This window comes from Lonchura striata, chromosome 3 (assembly GCF_046129695.1).
Source record: "Lonchura striata isolate bLonStr1 chromosome 3, bLonStr1.mat, whole genome shotgun sequence".
Lineage (NCBI taxonomy): Eukaryota > Metazoa > Chordata > Aves > Passeriformes > Estrildidae > Lonchura > Lonchura striata.
The window spans coordinates 25380513-25391999 of NC_134605.1; the positions used below are offsets into that span (position 1 = coordinate 25380513).

General features: G+C 41.2%; 1 protein-coding gene across 1 annotated transcript; it reads right to left on the minus strand.

Moving 5' to 3' along the window:
- Positions 1-3757: 3757 nt before the first annotated feature.
- On the minus strand, positions 3758-10790 carry LOC110469100 (poly(A) polymerase gamma). The gene is made up of 9 exons (XM_031504524.2): positions 10599-10790; positions 8249-8407; positions 8089-8155; positions 7380-7461; positions 7188-7297; positions 6567-6620; positions 5430-5541; positions 4469-4558; positions 3758-3900 (listed from the first exon to the last, which is right to left on the minus strand). The coding sequence occupies exons 1-9, from the start codon at positions 10655-10657 to the stop codon at positions 3758-3760; spliced, it is 876 nt and encodes a 291-aa protein (XP_031360384.2). The 5' UTR covers positions 10658-10790.
- Positions 10791-11487: the final 697 nt, after the last annotated feature.

Consider the following 11487-nt stretch of genomic DNA (forward strand, 5'->3'; position numbering starts at 1 on the left):
GAACTCTTTGTCCAAACACACTTGTCAATCAGAAGAATAGCTTGATTTCCTTATTATTCTAGCATTATCTAACAACACCTGCAATCTTAATGTATTTCTACATCTATCAAAAGTATCAGGCATTAACAGATTATGAACATGAAAATTACATGCAAGACTGCATGTAATTACAATGAGACAACCCAGCAACTCTCCCAGTTCTGGGATCATATTGTACACAAACTGTCTTGGAAAAATACTATGAACAACTCCTTACAGAACTTGACACAATCGCTTCTCACTTCCAAAGTTCGGCAGCTGATTACTGTTTGACAAGTATAGCTACCCCAGCAAAATGGGCATCTCTGGGCTTCACAACTCACTGCCCCCTACAAGGAATGCAGTTTTGTGGGGACTGATTTCACATATGGTACACAGTGTATGACTGTAACACGCTTTTGTTTTAAGATGGCCTTACTTTGACAAAGTGTCAACACAATGTGTTTTTGATGCTAATCTTTTATACATGTTGCTATCTACAGGGATATCTAATAACAAAAGGAAGTACTTTGTGAAGCAACTTCCACTGGAATAAAAAGAATGACACTCTACAAGTCTAGAGCAAAAATAGAGCCTTACCTGTATCTGTGAATGACTGTATCCCATGTGTTAGATCAACGTTAGTCTTTACTGCACTTTCTGCTTTCTTAAACACGAGGCCAAGAAACCACATTGATACATAGCCATTCCTAAAAAGAGAGAGATCATACATGAGTTGGGCACAGATACCAGTCACTTGGATTCTGGTACATTTTAGTTGTTCAGTTTAGAGGCAGCTCAGACTTAATTTCTCAGAGCACTCCTCCCTGAACTGCTCCTTTCTTTAAAAAGATGTGATGTGCTCAGGACCCTGCCAGAAATGTACTGAATCTCTCTCACCAATGAGCTGAGGGGAATGAAGATACAATTTGGCCAATGTGTACTTCAGAAAAGTAACAAAACTCACTGTTTATAGAGAACTTCATTGCCAGGGAAAGACTGTGGCTGCACATGTGCAATAGTTATAAACTCATTTCTTTCCAAGTTTCCAACCAGCACACGAATTTTAGACTTGACGAGGCCAATCCTAATAAAAACAAGAGGTATTTTATTAATTTTTAACAGTTTCCACCTCATCAGTTAGATGCCTTTTTGTAATACAGTGTTAACCAATCAATAAGGACCAAGTTCCATACAGCTGAGCAGACACTAGATCTTTATATCACTTACACACACTGTAACTTGACATGTTTCCTGTGACATTTGTGATTTTGTTTCTAAAGACAGAGACAAGTAAGTTTTACATATACTCTGCACAGTTCAGATACAACACTCCCACCTGTAAACTATGATGGAAGTAACAAGGAGCAGATCCCATCATCTGCAGCAAAACTCCTTTTTGCCACAAGAATCAAGGAGAATGGTGGTTTTGAAAAGGCTCAAGCACAGTTGTTCAGTTACACCCAAGTAAAGATGCAATGCTTCTTGCAGATTGATCAGTGAAAATGTAAAAGTAGTTATTTTAATAAACAAATCATGTAGTCAACACTCCTCTCAGACTTCCCTAAGAAATGAATCATGACCACCCTTGTAGTCATGGACCCTTTAATTTCGATAAAGTACTGGTATCTCATCCTTCTGCCTAAAATTGTTAGCTTTAAAAGCAGTCAGAAATCTGTATGTTCTTCAAAAGCATCTTATGTTGATGAATAACAGATGTTAACTATTTCCAAATGCACTCAAGAATTGGTGAAATGAACTTTCCCTTATCATAGACTGAAGCAAGTTTATCTTCTGCTTATCATTTTCCCAAACTGCAAAACTGAAAAATTCACCTCTATTTCTGTCACTGAAATAAAACATCAGCTCTTACCACAGCCAGAATTTCCCTTGTCTTTATCGTGAGGTACATTAAGCTTTGTTCACCCAAGAACATTTCACATTAAAAATTATTTGGCCCTCTGCTCATACACCTTGTTGCACACAACTGTGACTGATATCAAGCTGCAGCTGGTAAGATTTTTAGGTGAATATTTTAAAAAGTTCAGATAAAAAGCATTACCTATTAAAACTATTTTTAAACATTAAGCTATCTTTTAGAGATGGCACAGGAATTATTTGATTTAAGGCACAAGCCAAACTTTGAAATAAAAATAAGGTGCCCTTAGAATGGGTGTCTGTTACAGAGAGGTATTTTGCTTACTTACTTGAGCAAAGCAAGCAAAGTACTAATTTCTTAACAAAGAAACCCACTGGAAAGTCAAGAAACACACATTACAGTGACTTAATTCCTCACCATTTCTCCTTATTTCAAAATGACTCAGCACATTCACATAGGTTAAATAAGTAATTATTGGCAAATCTCCTTTTATTGAAGAAAAATAGGTTTGGAATAGGCTGACTACACAGCAGTGCAATCTAGTCCTTAAATATTACAGTAAAACTCTTAATGAAAAGAAGCGTAAGGCTCCAGAACAGTGCTCTTCAAAGCAGGGAGGGAAGGAGCTGTATTCTATGCCTAGTTGCATAGTTACAGACTTTGTTAATATAATTAACAAAAATATGGTACAACATTGAATTGAGTTTCAGTTTTGCATTGGACCCACATTTAAAGCAGCACTTACCAGTTTAAATGATGCTCTTCTGTAAAGGCACTGGCAGTCAGCACAATGTAATGTCTAGAAGAAGAAAGGCAAATGAATACACTAGTTCAAGATTTTATTCTACATTCTAAACAACAGATGATTTTTTTTTCTTGGTAGGAAAAATGCTGTGAGTGGCATAAGACAGCTTTTCCTATCTTATATATGCTTATATGTACCAAAATTTATACGACTAATTCCAGTTTCTTTAAAAAGCTCTAAACTGAAACACATCAATACAATTTTCTATTTAGACCCCAAGTTAAAACTTATCATGCTAACCACTAAGTAAATAACTTCAAGTTCAGACAATAGATTTCATACATACTTGTATTTCTGAAAGAAGTTCAGTGGTTCAAAGAGCTTTGACCAGTCTGATTTTCCTTTGAGAATCTCATCTGTAATTTCAAGACCTACAAATATAGTTGAAAATCTTATCAATGTTTTTTAAAGATTACCATGACAAACTTTAGAAGACTGTAACAATAACTGACAGAAGAAAAAAAGCAGGAATTCCCCTGCCAAAATGCAGAACCCACAACTGCTTATTGGAAAACTGGTCTCTTATTGCCTGCAGTGGGCATATTTCCCAGAGAAATCTTAAACCTAGAACACCTCAGTGAGCAAAACTAATTCAGATAACATGGTTTCAGAGCAAGAATGACACTTCAATAAGCACAGAATGTACTTTACCACGTTGGAACTCCTCTACCATGACTGCTCGTGTAGACACAGACACATTGTATGTGGAATTCTGCTGTGGATAGGCTGGGGTGATGATGGGCATTACATGGTACCGGTCTGATGGGTTCACCTACAAGGTAACAACAGCTCTGTTTAGCACCAGTTTAGGTCAGAACAAAGTTTTAATGCTTCTGATTTCAATGGCTGCCTACCCTAGGGTCCCAGACTGGTAAATTAAGAAAGCTCTCTTCAAGTCGTTTCAGCAATACTGGCTTTGGCCAATCCCTATAGATGAAAAAACAGTAGAGCATCCATTTTAAGCTCTGCAATTCAGGGCTGCATGGGATATTGTCAATGTATATCTTTATATAAAGAACTACAAGTGTTACTTCTTTATACAAATTAAACAGCTTTTACCATTTTGAAAAAATCAAGAAGAACTTGTTAATGAGAGTAGATGCCAAAGCATTTGGGTAGAGTTGACATATTCTTGCTACCAGCATGGCCCAGGAGACTCCACCAAGAAATCCCATGATGTTGGAGTAAACACCACGCCCTGGAATGGATACCATGCAGTTAGTTTGTGGTCTTTCAAATCTGCACAATCTATAGAAAACTGAATGCGTTTCAGCCTCCACGACATTTATCTTTGCAGTGCAGCAAGGCCAAATTGCTGGTCCTTACAGCAATGCGAAAAAGAATCAGTACAACACCACATCCCAAAATATTGCTACTGTGAAACTTGCTTGTGCTGCTACACCTACTGCTTCACTTCAATTCCCCTTAAGACAAAGGTTCTGCCATTGTTCTACTACTTGCTCTAGCCATGTGGGCAAATGGGACTTATTCCTTTTACACTTAATTGAGAATTTTTATCATTTGTAGTCAGGTTCCTGATAAGCAATGCAGCAGTGTCTCATAAGCATTCCCCTCTTCTCTGAACTTCATCTCCACTAAAAAAAAACACATGGAATTTACCATATGGACAGACCATGAACCTAAACTGAAAGGCTTTTAATATAACAACTGTCATTTCAGCAGCAATCCAAAGCTGAGGTACAGCCAATAGAGAGCATGAGGTGCCTCTGAAAGGTTTAAAGATCACAAACCACCCTGCCACTCACGTTTTGCCCACAGTTTAATTGCACGGAGAGTGAGCCGAAAGTTCTCCAGATTGGGCACCAGGCGCAGTATTTCATCTGTAACTCTGCTGCCTGCAAGACAAAAGGTGAAGCACAGGAGTTCCCAGTAACAGGCACAGGTCGGGTGTTCCTACATAGGATCAGCAGCTTACAGCTAATGGTTCAAATCTAGGAAAACAGGTCTGGATTACCTGTTTTGTATTAAATTATTAATTGCACAAAACATTCAGCATTACTTTAGGTAACTGTGCCCTCAAGAGCTTTTTCACAGTTTAGACTACAACATTCAGATAAAACCTCTCCACAGGATGTTTTGGCCATAAACTACAATGCAGGAAGCTCCACCTCAGCATGAAGAACTTTACATCGCAGGGTAGCAGAGCACTGGAATGGGTTACCACAGGAGATCATGAAATGTCCCTGACTAGAGGATTCAAAACTCACCTGGACACATTCCTGGGTCAGCTGCTCCAGGTGACCGTGCCTTAGCTGGGGGGTGGACTGGATGATCTCCAGAGGTCCCTTCCAACCCTAAATATTCTATGATTCCAGAAGCTAGGTTTCTTTTGACAGCCAGTAACCATTAAACCAATTCGTGCTAAACATTGAGCAAGTCGGACTTCAGGTATTTTAATTACTTTTTTTTTATGAACAACCTTGTTTATCCTTCATACATTCTTATCAAGTGCCCTACTTAGTCATCGGAATTGCTGGGGCAAGCTGGAGCACTGCTTACAAACCAATGAAACAAACATGAGACACAAATCTATGCAAACACACAACTCCTTGGAATATCTAAATTTAGGCCCATTGGTCACCTCCTCAGAACTCAATTACACTGGAAATCAGCTTCTGTATCTTGTACAGAAATGTGCATTGTGTAATGTGCATTCTATGCCAATTTACAAGGTGTGTCTTTACAAGGTGTGCAGGACATGCTCACCATTTAGGCTCCGTATGCATCTTATATCCAGGCTTTTGAGGCACGAGTCATCCCTGAGATCGAGATCATCAGAAACTGTTGGCAAAGACAGCTTTGCAAACACGAGATCAATCTTCAAGAGAAAAAAGGTTGAAATGTGATTTACAATGCAGCACTCTTTGCAGTGAGGGACACTTGGTCATTGACGTGGTTAACATTTGTACTTAGAATTAGGGGACCACAGATAAATATTTATTTGCAAGCAAACAAGAAAATTGCTCTAAGTTCCCTATTTGTTTACAAAACCACCTTTTTTTTAAGCTAGGGAAAGGAAGAGGGTTTTTTTTTTTGAAAGCTGGAAAGATTATTCTAAACTTAGAATTCCTATTGGAAGGAAATTTTAAATTAAACCATAAAATTAAGAGTAGTTAAAATCACCTCAACTATACTTCAACAAATGAGAGAGCATTTTCTTTTTGCTGTAAGGCCTTAAGCATTTGGTATAACCTAAGGCAAGTAAATTATTCTGTGACTATCTATACCAGATAAAGGCTACAAAGAGGTCCTTGAATAAGTGTCTTTGTGATAGTAATACCAAGCAGCAACTTGCTTAGGTATTACAGCAAGAGAGTATTTATTCTCTACATGAAATGTATCCCAGATAGAAGGATTCCTGCAGCTGACAAACTGAGGTAGGAGTCCAGTCAGTAGTTTTACTTTTCATTTTCCATGTTGTTTGTCTCACAGGGACTTCATTTTTGATCTGCAGCAGAACATCAGGTGCTTTGTGCAGGGAACCACAACAGAAACACCCCTTGCAGAAAGGGAGCTCTTGCCAGAGCTCAGGGGAGTCAGCAAGGACACTGCCTCTACTCCCACTCTGCACATCCTTGGGAGATAAACGCCACCCAAGAAGGCTACCCTGGTCTGCAGCACGGGTTTAAAAAAAGATGTTGCCAGGCTAGCTAGGGGCTTATTTTCCTAGAAGATCTCATTTTACTTCTGGAATTAAGTTGCAATGTATTAATAACCAATATACCAATAACCTCATAAACAGCAGGATCATAAAACCCTGAAGAGGTTATCCTACTCCAAAGCAAGAAAAAAAATTCTCACTTAAAGGAGAAAAAAAAACTAAGTACAAATTAAAATTCTTACCTCAATGCCATCAAATTCAAATTTGATAACAGGTACATATGCATCCTCAATGGCCTGTGAAGGAGAGGCTATCTCTAATAAGATATCCTTTTGCTACTTTAAAGTTTTTCTATACTATGATAAGATACAGAATTTATGCTAAACTACTCAGGACAAAGACTGAGTTCCTTCCAAATGTAAAAAATCCTCATAACTCTCAGGCAGGATAGCACTATTATGGTACTAATACTAGATTTTATTAAAAGATCTTACTTAGGCAAGAGATTGAGAGGCTGATCATGTGTTGTAACAAGCAGTGCACAACAAACCATCGGTATCAGTGCAGCCCTTCCTACATCCAAGGCGAAAACACAGCAAGGGACAACCTTGATTTTTGATAGAGCTGACTCATTCCCAAAACCCAGGGAGGGGAGAGGAAGCACAAAAACTCTTAGGTGAGGTAGTCACTGGGGAAAGGATCCAAGAGCTAGACAGCAACATTTTCATGCTGCATAAACCAGTATATTGGAAGGTACTCAAAACTGGTTTAATGTTGGCTTGTAAGATATTAGCTACAAATCCAAGTCTTTAACATGAATTCTTACTGTAAAATTTACACAATCAAGCAGAGAGTTTACTCACTCTCAGGTTTTTTACTTCCTCTTGATTCTTCAGTTTTTCAAAGAATGACTGAAAAAAATCTGATCTTTCCACATGACTGGGAGCAACACAAAGGGCATCGATGTCTGAACCTGCAGAGATTCCATTTCTCCTGTTACTGTTGGAAGTCACTTTCCAACATCAGAACTATGAGCAAGCAACTGAAAGTACTACCTTTGGTGTGTACTCCAAGTCTGTAGGAGCCAAATGTAAATACTTTGCCACCAACTTGTTCTGTTATTGAAGGGGGAAGATTCTGTGGGTAGAAGAGAAAGTTTAAGATGCACATTATCCTCTGTACAAGTTTAACTTGCATGAAAGTTATTTAGAAAAACTGATTCAGCCTGTATAAGTAATGTCTTCTCCCTCCCTTACTTTTTAGTTTACTAGGTTTTGATTCTGTTTTTCTGAAATAAGATGAGCTTGCAAAAAAAGATTATAGGTGATGTAGCAGTACTTTTATTAATTCATACAAATTAAGACCTATTACTAGACTTCCCTGCAGCAGAGGCACATAAATTAACACAACCTAAGAGCAAAGGGCATGTCTAAAATCATAATTGCAAGCTACACTGAGTGCTGCAGGCTGTCTGGGGCAAGATTAGTGCTAATTTTACCATCTTTCTCATCCACAATGCCTTGTTTTGGCTTTGTTAACAGCTACGAGTCAACTGATTGAGCCAATACAGGAATTTATTCAGTCCCCCAAAGACTGCGAGATCTTGATCTTGAGATATCTTTTACAACTTATTTCAGTGGCAGTTACTACAGATCTACTTGATATTTAATTAGTTAAAAGCTGAACTTAAGCACAGATCCCAGTAGTCTAGCCTTTAAATCAAAAGGCTTCAGCTGTTTTGACAAAAACAAAAAAAATTCTTACCTTGCTTTCAGCAAGCTCTGAAATCCATTCTCTGACAAAGTCATTCAGTTTACCAAGAACAGTTGTCCTGTTAAGAAAATGCATGTTGTTTCTTAATAAAAACCAAAAAATAAACAAACAAAAAATCCAAAGAGGTTAACAAATTTCAGTCCTGTTATACCTATGATAGAGTTCTTCTTGATCTTCAAACACCCCAAATGGCTTCATTGCTTCAATCAGCTTCTGAGTATGGATGTGGTCTTTATCACTAGGAGGAGCCAAGCTAATTGGAGAGGTAAGTCCATAGTGCCCTTGAGGCTGGTTCTGCTGCCTGGAAGTACTAAGAGAAAATGCAGGGATGAGTACATAAAAGAAGAAAACTTTACCAGAAAACACCCTTTAGCTTACACTTCACAAACCCATTTCTGCCCTTTTACCCAATGTTAAGGAGGAAAGAATCTTGCTTACCAGTTTTAGAACACTAGACCTCGCACAGAAGTCACAACTACTTAAAAAAAAAGCCCAAAAAAACATTTATGGATGTAAGAAACCATCCAAGATGCTGCCATCTTAACACAATTTATTTGCACTGCTCCAGCCCATCAGAACTAACTTCTGGGAAACGAAAAGGTTTGAAACCCACCAAGGACAACCCTACAGAAAGCAGAAGTTTTGGACAGTTCAGTTTCAATTTAAGGATATTCCAGTTTCCCACTAGCACCAAACAAGACAATTCAGCTTCTTTTAATTAAATGTTTTTATTAGGTTCCTACTGATCCAGGAAGGGCATTATAGTTGTTTGTAAAGGCATACAGGTCTGTTAAACAGAGTTGATGCAATAAATTTGGTGTATTACTATATAAACCCCTTGCTTTAGAAAGGGGAAAATGGAGAAAAAGCTCCTTATTTTGCATTACCAGCTGAAACCAGGAGAGAGAAAGGAGTGGGACAGGAGGTGAGGATGGTGCTTAATGCATCTCTACAGAAACAACAGCACCAAAAGGGGAAGACACCCCAAAAAGTCTCATTGTGGTCATGAGGGTGCAGACCCTAAGGCTCAAGGCTCAACTGTACCATTATTTAAGCAGGATATTTTCCTCCTTCACATATGTACAGCTTCAAAGACCAGCTGGGTTATAGAGATATTTATACCTATTTAAGATACCAGACCCCATTCTGCCTGGAACAAGATTAGGAAATGTTCAAAGGCAAGTTTCACCACTTGATTTTTAAAAAGCCAGGTTAATGCACAGCTCCTTATTTCTAATTGTTGCCTTTACTCCCCCTCTTAAAGGGATTTCCTCTCTTTAAGTATCCTTATGCAATTACACACAGAGCTTCTAGTCACCTATGGGGTTTTTTTCCTGCCCCTTTCCTCTCTCCAAGCCTGTTTTTCAAACTTTCTTCTCTGTGCTTTCCAAAATGCTGTGGGGAACAGGTATTAGGACTGTAGTGCTATCCAATAGTGTCCCCAGTCAGAAGATCTGTTTACATACAAGCCTAAATAGGCCTTGACCTAATTTACCTTGTTTATAGACATTGACAATTTCCACTTCATAAATAAAAAATATTCATAATGAATATTTTCCTTCCTATGCTATCATTTTCATAACAAATACAGGAGGAAGGCCTGTACTTAATTGCTGTGCATTACAACTAAATTAAAACACCTACAGCAGCAACTGCTCCCATGTTTTATGCATTGCTTGCATTGTATGACTTGCACTTCATAACGTTTGCACAAAACAAGAACAGGATTTAGACTACACCAGCATTTAAGATGTTTCCAATGTACAAAAAGGCACCACCTGCCTTTCATTGCCTCATTCTGCCTACAGATATATAAGTGGAGATTGACGTAAAGCAAAGTATCAATTAGATAAGCCTAGATTAGCATCAAATATGTTTACTATTAATTAAATATTATTCATATAAAATTCCTCTAGTCAACAGTAGATATTTTTCAGTCGCTTACACACATTACTGATAGTTCGACCTCACAAGAGGTGAGGGAAACAGCACCTGGAAAGTCTCACTGAGTGAAACTTTAAATAATTTGTTGCCCTTTTCGAATGAGCAATAAATGAAGTCCTACTTTGCTCTCTCAAGCATACAAGCACATAATGAAGGGATCTTATGGATCCTAACACACATGGCACACTACCTATTCACCCAAAACCTTCTGCTTAAACAAGAATCCTGTTGCACTTCAGTATTTTGCCAAATCTTGTTACAACCTGTGCATCACAGCAAAAACCTTCAACGCGTGTCTGTTCTGGTAAAGCACGCTTTTACACAAAAAGCCAACCTAAACGGATTTATTGCGGGTTTTGCCCCTTATTTATAGCTTCCCAAAGCTGCAAGGCGTGTCTCCCCCACACACCAAGGCCTGAAGGGTAAGTTCACACTGTGGCTCAGGGCGCTGCCTTCCGCCATCGGTGCGGGGCAGAACCACCAGAAACCAGCTCCTGAGCCACCAAAACCAACAGCGGGACCCAGGGAAAACAAGGAAGAAGGAAAATCCCCACCACCTGGGACCTTCAACGAAGGGAGCCCAACTCCACCCTTCGCCGCTGCCGCCCCAGCTCATGCTGCGCGGAGCCCGCGGGCGGCTGCCGCCAGGTCAAAGCTCCCCGGCCCCGAGGCTCAGGCAGTCACTCCGCTCCTCTGCAGGGGCTCCGCAGGACGCGCCGCCCCAGACCAAGGCGCAGCCCCGTTACCGCCGTTCCTCGCCGGCCATTGCCGTTGCTTGGCGACGGCGGCGCCGCCACACGCGGTGAGACCCGGGCGAGGCAGCCCCGCCGCCCGCACTCCACCATTTATTTCAACCGAGAACTCCTCCCCTCGGGCGAGGGCAGCTCCGGGCCCCGCGGCCCGCCAGGGCCCCCTCGCGGGGCAGCTCCGGCGGGTGTCCCCCCCGCCCGGCCCCGCTCCGGCGCTGTCCCCTCAGGGCAGGGCGGGAAGCGCCGCCGCCGCCTCACCCGCGCGTCTCCTTCATGGCGCGCGCGCACAGCCCGCGCCACCGCCCGCGCTTCCCGCCCTTCTACACCACCGCCCCCTTCCCGGCGGCCCCCGCGGCCCCCGCTCGCACCGCCCCCCCTCCCCGCCCCCGGCGCCCCCTGGCGGCTGCGGCGGTGCCGTGTGTCCCCTCACGGCGACCCCACCATCCCTTCGGGCCGCTGTCGGGGTACCTGAGCGCTTTTTGGGGAGGGTTTTCCTTCCCTGTGGGCCATATTCCTTCCCCGAGGAGGATATTCCTTCCCCGTGGCGCTGACAGACCCGCCGAGGCCGGGCTAGTCCCCGGCATGAGGCGGACCCACATCACACCCTCCCTCCCTCAGGACGTTCCCGCTCCTGACATCCTCTTCCAGAAAGGAGGGGTAAAAAAGAACAGGAATCGCTCTCGAATTAGGCTCCTGA